This window comes from Chiloscyllium plagiosum, chromosome 3, assembly GCF_004010195.1.
Source record: "Chiloscyllium plagiosum isolate BGI_BamShark_2017 chromosome 3, ASM401019v2, whole genome shotgun sequence".
Taxonomy (NCBI): domain Eukaryota; kingdom Metazoa; phylum Chordata; class Chondrichthyes; order Orectolobiformes; family Hemiscylliidae; genus Chiloscyllium; species Chiloscyllium plagiosum.
Genome location: NC_057712.1, coordinates 101,316,666 through 101,335,368, shown reverse-complemented (window position 1 = coordinate 101,335,368; position 18,703 = coordinate 101,316,666). Strand labels below are relative to the sequence as shown.

Here is an 18,703-nt window from a genome sequence, read left to right as displayed (position 1 = left end):
GAGAAGGGGTCGTCAGAGGGTGGGCGGGAGTCTTGGTTAAAGAAGTAGGCACGGAGGCGAAGTCGGCGGAAGAATTGTTCGACGTCACGCCGCGTGTTGAATTCATCAATCTGGGAGCGTAGGGGAATGAAGGCGAGGCCTCTGCTGAGGACTGATCTTTCATCCTCAGAGAGGGGTAGGTCTGGAGGGATGGTGAAAACACGGCAGGGCTGGGAGCTAGGACCTGGTGTGGGGCTGGAGCTGAGTGTGGGGGCGGGGTTAGGTCTGGGGGCGGGGACGGAGATCGGCGTGGGGGCGGGGTCGGGCGCCTCTTGCCTCTTGTCAGCCCAAGCCTGAATATTATCCAGGTCTTGATGCGTTTGAACATGGACTGCTTCAGTATCTGACGAGTCATAAATGGTGAACATGTTCACAAATGGTTGCACACATCCCTACTTCTGACCTTATGATGGAGGGAAGATAATTGATGAAGCAACTGAAGATGGTTGAGCCGAAGACACTACCTTGCAGAGCTGTCCTGGTGCTGAGATTACTGACCTCCAACAACCATGACCATCTTCCTTTGCTCCAGGTAAAATTCCAGTGGAGAGTTTGCCCCTGATACCCATTCATTTCAGTTTTGCTAGGGCTCCTTGATGCCATGCTCAGATGAGTGCAGCTGTGGTGACAAGGGCTGTCATTCTCCGTCACCTCTGAAATTCAGTTCTTTTGTCCGTGTTTGAACCAAGGCTGTAAGGAGGTCAGGGGCTGAGTGGCCCTGGCGGAACGCAAAACTGGGTATCACTGAGCAGGTTAATGCAGATCAGGTCCTGCTTGATAACACTGTTGATAACACCTTCCTTCACTTTACTGATAATGAAGAGTAGACTGAGGGGGCAGTAATTGGCTGGGTTAGATTTATCCTGATTTTTAATGTACAGGTCATAACTGGGTAATTTTCCACATTGTTGGGTAGATGCTAGTATTGTAACTGTATTGGAAGAGCTTGGCTGAGGGAGCGGCAAGTCTTCGAATACTATTGCCTGAATGCTGTCAGGGCTCAAGCCTTTGCAGTATCCAGTGTGTCCAAATGTTTCATGATATCATGCGAAGTGAATCAAATTGGCTGATAACTGGTATTCTGTAATGCTGGGAACCAGTGGAGGAGAGCACAATGAATCATTCACTCTGCACTCCTGGCTGAAGATTGCTGTGAATACTTTAGCCATTTCTTTTGCAATGACGTTCTAGGCTCTTCCATCATTGACGATGGAGATATTTGTGGAGTCTACTCCTACAATGAGTTCTTTAATTGTCCACCACGATTCACAACTGGAAGTGATCTGATCTGTTGGTTCTGGAATGCTTAGCTCGGTCCATCAATTGCTGCTTCTGTTTGGCATGCAATGAAGCTCTGTTTGGTGGCTTCACCAGCTAGCCACGTCATTTTCAAATATGCCTGATGCTGTTCCTGGCATGTCCTCCTGTATTCTCCAGTGAACCATGGTTGATCCCCTGGCTTGATGGTAATGGTTGAGTGAGGAATATGTTCGGTCATGAGGTTACAGATTGTGCTGGAGTATGATTTTGTTGCTGTTGATCACCACAGCACCTCATGAACGCTCACTCTTGAGTTGCTAGGTCTGTTCGAAATCTGTCCCATTGAGCACGATGATAGTGCCACACAACACGATGGGGGTTATTCTCAATGTGTAGGCATGACTTCATTTCCACAAGGCTAAAAAGAGATAAGTCTGAGGCTGGTTCCGTTGAGAAGAGGAACAAGTCAAATAGTCAAGGCAGAAAAGAGCAAGGCAGAGAACAAGGTAAGATGGATGAATTAAACTGCTTTTATTTCAACGCAAGAGGTCTAACAGGTAAGGCAAATGAACTCATGGGAACATGAGACTGAGATATTATAGCTATAACAGAAATATGGCTCAGGGAAGGGCAGGACAGGCAGCTTAATGTTCTGGGGTATAAATGCTTCAGGAAGAATAGAAAGGGAGACAAGAGAGGAGGTGAAGTGGGGTTTTTACTTAAGGATAGAGTTACAACTGTACTTAGGGGGGGACACTCCTGGGAGCATGTTTAGTGAAATTAAATGGGTGGAACTGAGACATAAGATGATAACCTTATAGGGATTGTATAATAGTCAGACCACCTCACCCCCTAACCAAATACTCAGCAGCAAATTGACAAGCAAATTTGTAAGGAGATTTCAGTAAACTCTAAGAATAATAGGGTTGCATTGGTAGGGGATTTTAATTTTCCAAACATAGACTGGGACTGCCATAGTGTTAAGGGCTTGGATAGAGAGGAATTTGTTAAGTGTGTACAAGAAAACTTTCTCATTCAGTATGTGAAAACTTTACCCTCTCTGGGGAAATAAGGCAAGGCAAGTGACTGAAGTGTCAGTGGGGGAGCACTTTGCAGCAAATGATCATAATTTTATTAGTTTAAAATAGTTATGGAAAAGCATAGATCTGACCTGAAAGTTAAAGTTCTAAACTGGAGTAAGGCCAATTTTGAGGTATTAGGCAAGAACTTTCATAAGTTGATTGAGAGAGACTATTTGCAGGTAAAGGAGCGGATGGAAAGTGGGGAGGTCTTCAAAAATAAGATAACAACAATCCTGAAACAGTATATTTCTGTTACTGTGAAGGGCAAGGCTGGCAGCTATAGAAAATGCTGGGTGACGAGAAAAACTGACCTCTGGTCATGAAAAAGGAGGCATATGTCAGGTACAGACAGCTGGTATCAAGTGAATTCCTAGAAGTGTATAAGGGCAGTAGAGTCAGAGATGTACAGCACAGAAACAGACCCTTTGGTCCAACTTGTCCCAGATATCCCAACCCAATCTAGTCTCACCTGCCAGCACCAGCCCATATCCCTCCAAACCCATTCATATACCCATCCAGATGTCTTTTAAATGTTGCAATTGTACCAGCCTCCACCACATCCTCTGGCAGCTCATTCCATACTCGTACCACCCTCTGAGTGAAAAAGTTACCCCTTAGGTCTCTTTTATATCTTTCCCCTCTCACCCTAAACCTATGCCCTCTAGTTCTGGATTCCCCCACCTTTCGGGAAAATACTTTGTCTATTTATCCTATCCATGCTCCTCTTGATTTTTTAAACCTCTATAAGGTCACCCCTCAGCCTCCGATGCTCCAGGGAAAACAGCCCTAGTCTATTCAACCTCTCCCTGATGCTCAAATCGTCCAATGCTGGCAACATCCTTGTAAATCTTTCCTGAACCCCTTCAAGTTTCACAATGTCTTTCCGATAGGAAGGAGACCAGAACTGCACGCAATATTCCAACAGTGGCCTAACCAATATCCTGCACAGCCGCAACATGACCTCCCAACTCCTGTACTCATTACTCTGACCAATAAAGGAAAGCATACCAAACGCCTTCTTCACTATCCTATCTACCTGCTACTCCACTTTCAAGGAGCTATGAACTTCCAAGGTCTCTTTGTTCAGCAACACTCCCTTGGGCCTTACCATTAAGTGTATAAGTTCTGCTAAGATTTGCTTTCCCAAAATCCAGCACCTCGCATTTATCTAACTCCATCTGCCACTTCTCAGCCATTGGCCCATCTGATCAAGATCCTGTTGTAATCTGAGGTAACCTTCTTTGTTGTCCACTACACCTCCAATTTTGGTGTCATCTGCAAACTTATTAACGATGTCTCTTATGCTCACATCCAAATCATTCATTTAAATTATGAAAAGTAGTGGACCCAGCACCGAACCTTGTGGCACTGCACTGGTCACAGGCCTCCAGTCTAAAAAACAACCCTCCACCACCCTCTGTCTTCTACCTTTGAGCCAGTTCTGTATCCAAATGGCTAGTACTCCCTGTATTGCATCAGATCTAACCAGTGTGCCATGGGGAACATTGTCGAACATCTTTCTGAAATCCATTTAGATCACATCTACCGCTCTGTTCTCCTCAATCCTCTTTGGTACTTCTTCAAAAAACTCATTCAAATTCGTGAGACATGATTTCCCCTCGCACAAAGCCATGTTTGACTATCCCTAATCAATCCTTGACTTTCCAAATATATGAACATCCTGTCCCTCAGGATTCCCTCCAACAACTTGCCCACCACCGATGTCAGGCTCACTGGTCTATAGTTCCCTGCTTACCTCCTTTCTTAAACAGTGGCACCACGTTAGCCAACCTCCAGTTTTACGGCACCTCACCTGTGACTATCGATGATACAAATATCTCAGTAAGAGGCCCAGCAATCACTTCCCTAGCTTCCCACAGAGTTCTAGGGTACACCTGATCGGGTCTTGGGGATTTATCCACTTTTATGCATTTCAAGACATCCAGCACTTCCTCCTCTGTAACATGGACATTTTTCAAGATGTCACCATCTATTTTCCTTATCCTTTTCCACAGTAAATACTGATGCAAAATACTCATTTAGTATCTCCCAGATCTCCTGCAGCTCTACACAAAGGCCGCCTTGCTGATCTTTGAGTGGCCCTATTCTCTCCCTAATTACCCTTTTGTCCTTAATGCATTTGTAAAATCCCTTTGGATTCTCCTTAACTCTATTTGCCAAAGCTATCTCATGTCCCCTTTTTGCCCTCCTGATTTCCCTCTTAAGTACACTCCTACTGCCTTTATAATCTTCTGAGGATTCACTCAATCTATCCTGTCAATACCTTCAGAAAAGCTTCCTTCTTTTTCTTAACCAAACCCTCAATTTCTTTACCCATCCAGCATTCCCTATACCTACCAGCCTTTCCTTTCGCCCTAACAGGAATATACTGTCTCTGGATCTCATTATCTCATTTCTGAAGGCTTCCCATTTTCAGGCCATCCCTTTACCTTGTAACATCTGCTCCCAATCAGCTTTTGAAAGTTTTTGCCTAATACCGTCAAAATTGGTATTTCTCCAATTTAGAACTTCAACTTTTAGATCTGGTCTACTTTTTGCATCACTATTTTAGAATTAATAAAATTATGGTCACTGGCCCCAAAGTGCTCCCCCCCACCCTCACTCCCCACTGACACCTCAGTCACCTGCCTACCTTATTTCCCAAGAGTAAGTCAAGTTTTGCACCTTCTATAGTAGGTACAACCACATACTGAATCAGAAAATTGTTTTGTACACACTTAACAAATTCCTCTCCATCTAAACACTATGGCAGTCCCAGTATGTCTGGAAAGTTAAAATCCCCTACCATAACCACCTTATTATTCTTACAGATAGCTGAGATCTCCTTACAAGTTTGTTTCTCAATTTTCCACTGACTATTAGGGGGTCTATAATACAATCCCAATAAGATGATCATCCCTTTCTTATTTCTCAGTTAAAATAACTTCTTAAATAACTTCCCTGAATGTTCTTTTGGGAATATCCTCCCTCAGTACAGCTGTAATGCTATCCCTGAATAAAACTGCCACTCCCCCCTCCTCTCTTGCCTCCCTTTCTGCCCTTCCTGTAGCATTTGTATCCTGGAACATTAAGGTGCCAGTCCTACCCATCCCTGAACCGTGTTTCTGTGGTTGCTATGATATCACAGTCCCGTGTTCCTAATCATGCCCTGAGTTCATCTGCTTTCTCTGTTAGGTGTCTTGCATTGAAATAAATGCAGTTTAATTTATCAGTCCTATCTAGTTCTCTGCTTTGTCCCTGCCTGCCCTGACTGTTTGACTCGCCTTTGTTCTCAACTGTACCAGATCTCTTTCCTCACTATCTCCCTGGGTCTCCCCGCCAACACCCCCCCAACCCCCACCTTACTTGTTTAAATCCTCCAGAGAAGCTCTAGCAAATCTCCCTGCCAGTATATTAGCCTCCTTCTAATTTAAGTGCAATCCGTCCTTCTTGGACAGGTCACCTCTACCCTAAAGAGCTTCTAAAGATCCAAAAATGTGAATCCTTCTCCCATACACCAGCTGCTCAAACACGTATTCATCTGCTCTATCCTCCTATTCCTGCCTTCACGAGCTCATAACACTAGCAGTAATCCAGATATTACTACTCTCGAGGACCTCCTTTTTAAATTCCTGCCTACCTCTCTGTATAATCTCCCTTCAGAATCTCAACCTTTTCCCTTCCTACCTTGTTGGTTCTGATGTGTACAATGACCTCCTGCTGGCCCCTCTTCGCCTTGAGAACATTCTGCACTCTCGCTGATAATCCTTGATCCTGGCACCAGGGAAGCAACACAACATTCTGATTTTTCACTGCTGGCCACAGAAACATCTGTCTGGACCTCGGACTAGAGAGTCCCCAAACATAATTGATCTCTTGGAACCCGACGTACGCCTCATTGCATTAGAGCCAGTCTCAATACCAGAACCTTGACTGTTTGTGCTACGTTCCCTTGAGAATCTATCACCTCCTACATTTTCCAAAACAGTATACTTGTTTGAAATGGTGTAGACACAGAAGGTTCCTGCATTAACTGCCTACCTCTCTTACTTTTCCTGGAGTTATCCCATCTATGTGACTGTATCTGCGACTTTTCCACCCTTTCTATAACTGCCACCCATCACATGCCCTTGCTCTTGTATATTCCTCATTGCCTCTAACTGCCTCTCCAACCGATCCATTCGATATGATAGGTTTCGCAATCAACAGCATTTATTGCAGATACAATCCTCAGTAACCCGTAAAGTGTCCCAAAACTCCCACATCCGACAAGAAGAGCATATCACTCTACTATTTTTGCTTCTTTCAATCTGTAGACCCAGAAAATAGCACTGTCTTATTCCTCTACAAAACATTGCTCCAGGTTAAATTAATCTTATGGCTTATATTTTAAGTTTAATCAAGAGACATATCTCAATAAAACTTATAATCACTTACTCACTACTGCAGACTTAAAATATTTACTTATCTGTTTCTGTGCTGTGACCTCTCCCAAACAGGTTCCTCCAAGATTAGTTGTGAATTTCACTGTTTGTTAATTTTCCCAGATGTACTCTGAAGGAGTATACTTAGGAAGGAAATCAGGACGGCAAAAATGGGACATGGGATAGCTTTGGCGAATAGGGTTAAGAAGAATCCAAAGAGTAACCAGGGACAGAATAGGGGCCTCATAAAAATCAACAAGGCTGTCCAAGCGTGAAACTGCAGGATATGGGTGAGATACTAAACGAGTATGTCGAATCAGCATTTATTGTGGAGAAGGATATGGAAGCTAGAGAACTTGCAAGAAATAAATAGTGATATCTTGAAAAGTGTCCATATTACAGAGAATGAGATGCATAAAGGTGGATAAATCCCTGGGACCTTCCCAAATCTTTGTGGGAAACTAGGGAAGTGATTACTGGAACCCTAGCTGAGATATTTGTATCTTTGATAGCCATGGGTGACAGCTGGAAGACTGGAGGTTGGCTAATGTAGTATCATTATCTAAGAAAAGGAGCAAGAAAAAGCCAGGGAACTGTAGACTGGTGAGCCTGACGCCAGTGGTGGGTAAGTTGTCGGGAGGAGATTCTGAGGTACTGGATTTACTCGTATTTGGAAAGGCAAGGACTGATTAGGGATAATTAACATGGCTTTGTGCCTGGCAAATCATGCCTTACTAACTTGATTGAGTCTTTTGAACAAGTGGCAAAGAAGATTGATGAAGGCGAAGTGTTGAGTGTTGGCTACATCAACTTCAGCAAGGCATTCAACATTGTTCCACATGGTAAGATCACATAGAATCCAGAGAGACAGCTAGCCATTTGAATAGAGATCTCTGAAGTTGTGATGAAGAGTCATCTCGACTCAAAACATTAGCTTGCTCACTCTCTCCACAGATGCTGCCTGACCTGCTGTGATTTCCAGCATTATTTGATTTTGGTTCATTTGGATACAAAATTGGCTTGAAGATAGGAGACAGAGGGTGGTGGAAGAAGGTTGTTTTTCAGACTGGAGGCCAGTAACCTCTGGAGTGCTGTGCATGATTTGAATGAGCTGCCAGAGGAAATAGTGGAGGCAGGTACAATTACAACATTTAAAAGGCATCTGGATGAGTACTTGAATAGGAAGGGATTAAAGGGGTAGGGGTTAAATGGGACTAGATTAATTTAAAATATCTGATTGGTATGGGTAGTCACTCTTACTGTCGAGGCTGTACTGAACTCGCTATCATCGACAAATAAATGCCCATAACTCAGTCACAAATGGCTGTTCGGGCTGCCCACAATTAATGCTGACAGTAACACCTCTCAAGGTTGCTGAATGTGTAATCATTCTTGCAAGGACATAGATGACAACACGTAACATTTAATAACAATAGCAGCACCGTACATTGCTTCTAACAAGTCAAGGTTGCAAAATTAGTTGTTTCTCTTGAATTATTTAATCGACCTGTAATATACTACAAGCATCACTACAAGATTCAAAACAGTTTCATTCAATAAAAATGCCTCCCCCTATCATTGCACTGAGGAATAAATATTCTTTTGTAATCCCTGTAATGAGAAATGTAAAGGTTTCTGATCTAATTAACTGGTAATTAACACAGTGAAGCATTGTGAAAAGAAAGACAAGGAAGTCTGTGAAAGTTTGTGACTGGGGGTAGACAACATACCTGTCCATCTCAGTGATTAGTAAACCAAGAGCCAATTACAAAAGAAACAACATGGCTCCGCTGACTAACAGTACTCAAAGGGGAGCATGTGCACTCCTAAGTTTAAATCGTATAAGTTAAGATGCCTTCGTGCCTTGATGCCTTGCTGCTGTATGCTGTAACTGAGCTGTAGATTGCAAACAAAGGTCATCGTAATGTGCACCACGCCTCGGACTCTCACTGAAAATATGAGATCTAATACTTACATATTATCATGGACAGATGCATCTGCAGCTGGCAGATTGGTAAGGATGAGGTCAAGTATGATTTTCCCTCGTCGGTTTCCTCGCCACCTGCTGCAGATCCAGTCTAGCATGTTACGTCCTTTAGCACCTGACCAACTGAATGAGTGGTACTGCTGCTATGCACTCTTGGTGCTGGATATTGAAACACCTACACAGGGTACATTCTGTGCCCTTGCCATCCTCAGTGCTTGCTCCAAATATTGTTTAACATGGAGGAGTACCAATTCATTAGCCAAGGGAGGACGGTACGTGGTAATCAACAGGAGGTCTCCTTGCCCATATTTAACCTGAAACCATGACACTTCATGAGGTCTGAAGTTAATACTGAGGACTCCCAGAGCAACTCTCTTCCGATTTGTATATCGCTGTGCCACCACTTCTACTGGGTCTGTCCTGCCTGTGTGACAGGGCATATCCAGGATCGTAATAGTGGTTTCTGGGACATTTTCTAGAAGGTATGAATCCTAGAGCATGACTATGTCAGTTGTTGTTTGACTAATCTGTGGCACTAGCACCCAGATGTTAGGAAGGACAACTTTGCAGGGTCAACAGGGCTGTCTCTATTGACTTTTCTGATGCTTAGGTCGATGCTAGGTGATCAGTCTGATTTCATTTCTTTGAGTCTTTGCAGTGATTGGCTTGCTTGGCGACTTCAGAAGGCAACTGACAATCAACCACACTGCTGTGCGTTTGGAGTCACATGTAAATCAGACGAGGTAAGGATGTCAGATTGCCTTCCGTGAAGAAGGTTGGTGAATAAGTGCATTCTTAACTCCAGATTATTTTAAAATGGAATTCAAATTCCACTATCTGCCCTGGCAGGATTCAAACTCGGGTCCACAGAACTTTAACTGAGTTTCTTGATTAACAGATTAGAGTGGTGCTGGAAAAGCACATCAGATCAGGCAGCATCTGAGGAGAAGGAAAATAGACATTTCGGGCAAAAGCTCTTCATTAATAGTCTAGTGATAATACCACTAGGCCATTGCCTCACCATTTCTTCCTTCCCCTTCTTAAAAAGTAGAGTGACATGAGCAATTTTCCAATCCAGTGGGAGGACTCCTGTATCTAAGATTATTGTTAGGGTGTCTACAATGTGCTCCCCGACTTCCATTAAAGTTGTTGGCTGGAAATAGTCAGGTCATGGGAAACGATCATTCTGTCGTTCCACTAAGTTTCTCATTACTGATGATTTATTTAATTTTACTCAGTTCCTGACCCGGTTCCTCCAGACTTCTGGCAAGCTATCCTCCTTTTCTACCCTAAATATTGCAAAATAATCATTCAACATGTCTGCCATTTACCCATAGTCACTGACAAAATCATGGAATCCCTACAGTGCATAAAGCTCAATTGCCATTCAGCCCAGCAAGTCACTCAGACCGTTCAAAGAGCATGCCATCCAGACCCAAACCCAGTTCCTCATTGTATCCCTATAACCTTACATTTACCTGTCAAGATTAGAGTAGTGCTGGAAAAGCACAGCAGGTCAGGCAGCATCTGATGAAGGGCTTTTGCCGAAAACGTCGATTTTCCTGCTCCTTGGATGCTGCCTGGCCTGCTGTGCTTTTCCAGCACTACTCTAATCTTGACTCTAATCTCCAGCGTCTGTAGTACCCACTTTCGCCCAAAGTTACCTGGCTAACCCACCTAGCCTGCACATCCCTGGACTCAACAGACAACTTACCACAGCAAATCCACCTAACCTGCACATCTGTGGACTGTGGGAGACAAGTTGAGCACCCAAAGGAAACCTATGCAGACACAGGAGAATGTGCAAACTCCACACGGACAGTCACCCAAGACTGGAATCAAATCTGGTGCTGTGAGACAATAGTGCTAATCACTGAGCCACTGTGCCGCTTTTAGGTCCTCTTTCAGTCCTTAGTGGGCTAACATTGCTCCTGGCCACCCATTTTCTCTGTTACATTTACTCTTATTGATTTTAAAGTGGTCTTTTAACCAGAAGGGAGAGGCACTGGCTTGTTAGTAATGTCACTGCACTAATAATCCAAAATACCAGGCTTACATTCTGGGGACATGAGTTCAAATTCCAAGATGGAAGATGGTAAAATTTGAATTCAATAGAAGGTCATTGACCTAACAGTAATCACATCATAAAAACCCACATGGTTCACTAATGTTCTATGGGGAAGGAAATCTACCACCTTAAATGCTCAATGGGCAAAAAATACTAGCCTAAAACCGATCTCATTAACAATTTTTTAAAAAATTATGAGCATGAGCAATCATCTTAATTTCCCACTTCGACCTTATGCTGACCACTTCCTTCAGCCTCCTACAATGAACCTCAATGTAGGCTTGAGTAAAAGCAACCACTCCCTTTGACTCTGCACTGTCAATTTGCCATTTAATCTCTCCACACTCCACTCCATCACAGATCTTCTCCCCAAAACACTGACATGTTTAAAGCTATTATTTAGATTAGATTCCCTCCAGTATGGACACAGGCCCTTCGGCACAACAAGGCCACACCGATCCTCCAAACAGTAACCCACCCAGACCCATTCCCCTATCCTATATTTACCCCTGACTAATGCATCTAACACTATGCAATTTAGCATGGCCAATTCACCTAACATGCACATCTTTGGATTGTGGGAGGAAACCAGAGCACCCAGCGGAAACTCACACAGAGACAGGAAGAATGTGCAAACTCCACAAACAGAGTCACCTGAGGTCAGAATCGAACCTGGGTCCCTGGCACTGTGATGCAGCAGTGCTAACCACCGAACCACCATGCTGCCCAGATATTATATTTAGAATTTTTCCCAGTTCTGATGAAAGGTCATCAATTTTCAACATTAAACAATTCCTATAAGTTAAAGATAATCTTTTGGTAAAGGTAAAAAGTCTTTTATTTTACTGATAGCATACTTAGTTGAAGGAATGCAGCAGCTTTTGAAGTATAGCAGCTATTGCTGAAGGAGAAACAGGAATACAGACAAAGAAACTGAGTAATCATAATGGCAAAAGGATAAGCAATAAAGACAAGAAGTTGGAGATAAGGTTATTGGCACCCAAAAAAATGGATTTGAAATTAGAACAGTTACAGATCTAAGAGATTTGGGAATTAAAAGATACAAATCAATACAAAATTGTAAGCTGATACAAATAGAAACTAAGAAACAATTGGAATGTTGGCCTTAATCCCAATAGAGTTGGAATACTTAAATTATAAATCAGTTGCATAGAGCTTTGTTCAAACCTTGTGAGAGTACTATATTCAGTTTGCGACATGTCCCTTAGGATGTCTTGGAGGGGGTTAAATGCAAATTAACCAAAAGAAATGGCCTTAGAGAGTTAAATTAGGAGGACAGGTTGTGTGAATTTGGCTTGTACGCCTCGACTGAGGGATGATCAGATCAACTCTTCTCAGATGCTGAAAGGTATGTAACGGGTCACAAGGCGAGAAATTATTTCTTCTAATGGGGAAATCAAGAACAAAAGAACATGACCTTAAAATTTGAACTAGCTCATTCAACAGTGAAATTAGAAAGCACTTTTTCCACACCAACGATAGCATAAATCTAGAAATCTCTGCCATTAAAGAGAGGTCAGGCCACAACTGGAGTACTGTGTGTAGTTCTGGTCAGCTCACTGCAGGAAGCAGCATTTGTGAACAAAAAAAGTTAACATTTCAGGTCAACAACTGTCATTAGACATGAACTCTTTCTTTCTCCACAACTGACGCTTGATTTTTTGAGTATTTCCAGCACTTTGCTTATATTTCAGATTTGCAGCACGTGCCCAAAAATCTGCTTTAAAATGTTTCACTCTACGCAATTTGTTTTTAATCCCCAATCTCTATCTACTGACATTATTTTACCTTTTAGTTCTCTACTATTTCTGGTTTCCACAGTTATAATTTTTTAAATCTGGATGACAATTTCTTTTGGATAATTTCTCTCTTTCTGTTTCATATGTCACTCTCTTCTCTCGATCCTTTGCTTTTCTTCCTCCAAATATTTACCTGTCTAACTCTCTAACCCTTCTTTTAATCACTTTGGTTATAAAACTGCTGACTCACCATGAACACTCTACCAACATAAAAAGTCTACTAAAGTTAAGTAACACTTTTATGCTGGGAATCTGATGATTAAGTTACAAATTAATTTCACAAAGAAAATTTTCTACATCTGAATATCTACCTTCAAAGCCAGTAATACATTACAAAATGTCAATGCTTTTATATATGATGTCACATGGTGACATTATGCAAGTACACACTCAAGTTTCCCACACAATACATGTGGTCCAACAGTCATGTTGAATCACACTGGAGTTTATTAGCAGCTGACTCAGCAAAAGTATTGAAAAGGATAGTCAATTTTATTCTTGAAGAATGGAGTACAGTAAAGGATGAACTGAAAGAAAAATAGATAAAGCTTTCCCAATGGCTGAGTTTTTTTTCTATGTAGATGGGTTTTGCAGATTAGAAAGCCTCTAGATTGAATTTCTTCTCTGTACCATTAGGGAACCTTAACCAGATCTTATCAGAAGGCAGGAGGGTTGGTCTCAACACTGAATTAGGGATTATTCATAACTCCTACTCACTAACAGTGGCCTCAATACATATGTGCTCATGATTAAACATTAAACGAGGTAAACATTAGGCTCAACACTGATATATGAACAGCCTCATGTTAAAGTTTATGGGGCTGAGTACAGAAGGCATCATAAAACACTTGCTCAGCAAAATGTCAATGTCCTCAAAGGAACATGAAAAGAACAGCACAGAAAATTTGAGGGAAACAAAATAAAAGAAACTGGAGGTAATTAAAATGAAGAGAAGAAATACATCCATTAAAATAAAAGCAAAGGAATTAATATGCCAGAACAGAAAGTACTCGGAGAAATTCATCAGGTCTGGTAGCAGTGATGGAGAGAGAAACAAAGTTAATGTTTTGTGTGATCTTCTTTGAAACCCTGGACTGTCAACATCAGATACTGTCAAACTTATCAGGTTTCTTCAGTACTTTATATTAAATAAATTTATAGGTTGCAACAAGAGTTGAGGGTTGAGGAATAACTTATTAAGTAACAATGGTACCTGCTTACTGCAAAGAAAAAAAACATTTTATATTAAAATCAAACCAAAATTCCATTCTGATTTTGGAAGGAAAATGGGACTGAACCAGTTTGCGTTCAGAGATTATATTCCACCCCATGTATAGTTTTGATTTTGCCACTTTCTGGTGAGAAAGGGATTCCTAAGGAAAGATCTTGTTTTACCGAGGGATTAGAATGGCTGAAGACAAAAGATCTAATCAATTTGATAAGAAGGAACCATACCACTTTTTATAATCTGTAATTAATGCAAATGTCTCTTCAAATGGGTAGAATTATTAGAATTCAATTTAATAAAGACATTAGTTATCTCTTCTTTACCTTTTAAATACAGTCAAGACTGTGACAACTGCATTAATATAAAATCACCAATGTGATCTCTACATGCAGTTGGTGCATGTATTGCTTTCCTACCTTCTAGCCAAGATAAACATTTATAACATGAGAATCATTGACCGTTAATTGTTTATCTTTGTTGGTATTTCTAATCAAACTGTTCAGAGTGTTGTGATATACTGCTGGAGCAGTTAGGACTTGAACCCAAGCCTTCTAGGTGAGAGTAAGAACACTATCACTATGCCATAAGTGCCTTTTTTTCCTTATACACAATTGAACATTCTTTTCCCCAATCATCATAATGTTCATTGTTTCCAATTGGATATTTAATTACATTAGAATCTTTTTTTTTCCTTAGAATTCCTAAAGTGTGGAAACAGGCCCTTCGACCCAACCCTACATTTTCCCCTGACTAATGCACCTAACCTACATATTCCTCAACACGATGGACAATTTAGTTTGGCCAATTCATCTAACCTGCACATTTTTGGACTGTGGGAGGAAACCGGAGCCCAGAGGAAACCCACAAGGAGAATGTGCAAACTCCACTCAGACGGTTGCCCAAGGCTGGAATCGAACCCGGGTCCCTGGTGCTGTGAGGCAGCAGTGCTAACCACTGAACCACCATCTGCCCCACTGATTTCTAATTCTACCATCTGCCATGGCAGGACTTGAACCCTGGTCCCCAGAACTTTATTTGGGTCTCTAACTAATAGTCTCGCGATAGTACCATTATGCAATCGCCTCTGCAAATTTCAAATTAACTAAAGTGGTGGGCAGTAATTGTGAACGTACCACTGTTGATATATACACATCTCCATTGCAGGTGGGTCTTAAAGATGTACAATGTGCAATGCGTTACTCCATAAATAAAAGCTTACAAAAACTGGTGTTCCCGTATTCTATCCGCTACATAACTATCTGCATTGTAACCTCAATGTTTAGCTTTTTCTTCATTATTAGACTTTTTAAAACAAATATTGATTTTGTGGAGTGATGTGTAATAATTCTTAACCATTTTGTAGAAAGCATATATGTTAGGTAAAACATACCATTTGTGAATATTCTCCTTTTATCATCAGTTCTTCTTCACCACACGCAACGAGGGGTGGAGTTGGGAACTCTAAAGGCAAGTAGTACTCTTCAGTCTGCACTCCAATTGCAGTTTTTGGTACTGTTGCTAAAGTAGACACAAAAACAATTTATCTAGTATGTCATTATTTGTTTTTATTACTCATTCACACAAGTCAAATTCTTTTGGCAAAGCAGATGAGACCAACAAATGTCAGTTATTTAAAATCCAGTTTATTTCAGAAGATAGGCCTTTTAGTTGATTACTTTCCCTCCATAATGGCCTTGCACAATACAGGCACTGTTTAATCATTATCTATACATATTCACATTTTACAATGTTTTCTAAAACATCATCAGTACATTAAGTAACATTTGAATAATTAGTTGATTAATTAACTTGAAATTTGCAGCGAATTGTTTAGTTTCTGACCAGTGAATAAGACAAGTTTGATTTATCTGACAAAATTATATATTGTCACGTTAGCATGTAATTCTATTTTTGGAGACAATACATACAAGAGGGAGACATTTACGGTTTATTCTGGAGTCAACAAGGAAACATGTCATTCAGTTCTGTGTTGGTGTCAATGTTCCACACCTGCAGCAGTTTTTTGTGCATTAAAATTTTCTTTTACATCTGTTTCAGTAAATTTATCAGTAAGTCTTCAGAGTTTGGTTACAGATTAATTTGGTCATAGAGCACAGAAACAGATCCTTCGGTCCACTCATCCATGCCAACCAGGTATCCCAAACTTAATTAGTCCCATTTGACTGTGTTTGATCCATATCCTTCTAAACTTTTCCTAAAAATGTACCTGTCTAACTGTCTTTTAAATGTTGCAACTGATATCACCTCTACCACCCTGGCAGTTCATTCCATAAATGCACCATCCTGTGTGAAAAAGTTACCCCTCAGATCCCTTTTACATCTTTCCCCTCTCACCTTTTCCTTCAACTTTTGGACTCCACTACCCTTGGGAAGAAATCTTGGCTATTCACCATATCTATACCCCTCCTGATTTTATAAACCTCAATAAGATTACCCCTCAGCCTCTGATGTGCCAGGGAGAAAAGTCCCAGCCTATGCAGCCTCTTCTGTTAACTCAAATCCTCCAGTTTCAACAACATTCTTGTAATTTTTTTCTGCCCCCTTTCTAATTTAACAACATCCTTCCTGCAGCAGGGCAAACAAAATTATAAGCAGTATTCGAAAGGTGTCTTGCACAGCCACAACATGACGTCCCAACTCCTATACTTAATGTTCTGACCAATGAAAGCAAGTGTAAACAATTACACCATTAAGCTAATATACCTGTTATGTATGTAGACATGCGCTAATCACACAGCATGGAATATGTGTCCAGAAAAAAAGACTGATAACGCTTTATTTACATCATTGTCTCTTTCTTACAAGTATATTATACACAAAGCAAATAATCTACCTTTAAACATCCACTGTGTTAAATGGGTATGGTTTCAGCTCCCTTGACTAAGAAATCCTCTCCATTTTAACAAATTATTCAACTCCTACACTCGCAACAAGATTTGCATCTTCAAACCCTCTCCTTCCATTTCCAAGTTTTCAATCCTCAACCACCCCAAAGAAGGTTTACAGCCCTCAAAACTCTTCGTCACAGATTAGCTTTCGTTTCAGGTCAGGCAGCATCTGAGGGGCAGGAGAGTCGACATTTTGACCAGAAGCCCTTTATCAGGCATCTGCAGTCCTCACTTTCTCCTAGCTTTTGTTTCACCCGAATAAACCACAATTTCAATACCAGCCTGCTGAGAATAAGACTTCAACCCAATTCACTGCATCTCTATCTGCCATTATTGCCGTGAACTAACAAGCTACTGACCTTCCAGTTCCCAATCGTTGCTAGTTGCTGTCCTAGTCTAACCCAGACACTGGCTGCCAGTCTCTCTCTCTCCTCTCTACCTCACCGTTCACTGCAAGACCCCTTATACATTACCTCTACCCAACATTATGATATACTTACAATTATTATGTATTTAACAGACATCCTCCTGCTGTCCCGCTCAACACTTCCTACATCATCTGCAAATTTCTAAACTGTATTCCTTTTACCCAACAACCTCACAATAAAATGCAATGTGCCATTTGCCTTCCTAGTTCCTTGTTGTACTTGCATGCTAATTTTCAGAGTTCCTTGTACAAGCACATCCAAATCTCTTTCAACACTAACATTTGATTCTCACACCTTCCAAAACATTTCTGCTTTTCGATTTTATGAACAAAATTAAGAAATTCCATAGAGAACATAGAACAATACAGCACAGAACAGGCCCTTTGGCCCACGATGTTGTGCCAAACACTTGTCCTAGCTTAAGCACCCATCCATGTACCTATCCAATTGCCACTTAAAGTTCGCCAATGTTTCTGACTCTACCACTCCCACAGGCAGCGCATTCCATGCTCCCACCACTCTCTGGGTAAAGAACCTACCCCTGACGTCCCCCCTATACCTTCCACCTTTCACCTTAAATTTATGTCCCCTTGTAACACTCTGTTGTACCCGGGGAAAAAGTCTCTAACTCTCTACTCTATCTATTCCCCTGATCATCTTATAAACCTCTATCAAGTCACCCCTCATCCTTCGCCATTCCAATGAGAAAAGGCCTAGCACTCTCAACCTATCCTCGTATGACCTATTCTCCATTCCAGGCAACATCCTGGTTAATCTCCTCAGCACCCTCTCCAAAGCTTCCACATCTTTCCTAAAATGAGGCGACCAGAACTGCACACAGTACTCCAAATGTGGCCTTACCAAGGTCCTGTACTTCTCCATATTACGTTCCATCTGCCATTTTGTTGTGTGCACTTACTTAACCTGCCTATATCACTTTGTGGCCTGTGTTGACCCCAGAACTTAAAAATGTCTTGCTAAAGACGATGTGGACTACACTAAGGATGCTACTTTAATTGATTCTTATTGTTACCTGCTCAAAAAATTAAGTTAAAGTATTCAACTTCAATCTTCCCTTAACAAAGATTGTCAATAGGCAATTAGCTTTTACAGGCGCCAATGATGACTGCATTGGCGCCACCTCATGCTGATGACTGCATTGGCGCCACCTCATGCTCCCGCGAGGAGGCTGAGCAATTCATCAACTTCACCAACACATTCCACCCTGACCTTAAATTTACCTGGACCATCTCTGACACCTCCCTCCCCTTCCTGGACCTCTCCATCTCCATCAGTGACGACCGACTTGACACTGACACCTTCTACAAACCCACCGACTCCCACAGCTACCTGGATTACACCTCTTCCCACCCTACCTCTTGCAAAAATGCCATCCCATATTCCCAATTCCTCCGCCTCCGCCGGATCTGCTCCCAGGAGGACCAGTTCCACACAGAA

The 18,703-nt window shown here is 41.6% G+C and overlaps 1 protein-coding gene across 4 annotated transcripts in view; it reads right to left on the bottom strand.

Annotated features, from left to right (window-relative positions):
* lca5 (lebercilin LCA5) overlaps nucleotides 1-18,703 on the bottom strand; it is a 107,840-nt gene that overhangs the window by 48,628 nt on the left and 40,509 nt on the right. For all 4 annotated transcript variants that reach the window (XR_006311224.1, XM_043686966.1, XM_043686967.1 and 1 more), the window contains one exon: nucleotides 15,299-15,426. Coding sequence is in view for 3 of the 4 variants with exons in the window: in XM_043686966.1 (XP_043542901.1) it covers nucleotides 15,299-15,426 (128 nt within the window). In the remaining variant the exon portion in view is untranslated. The remainder of the gene's footprint in view (nucleotides 1-15,298; nucleotides 15,427-18,703) is intronic.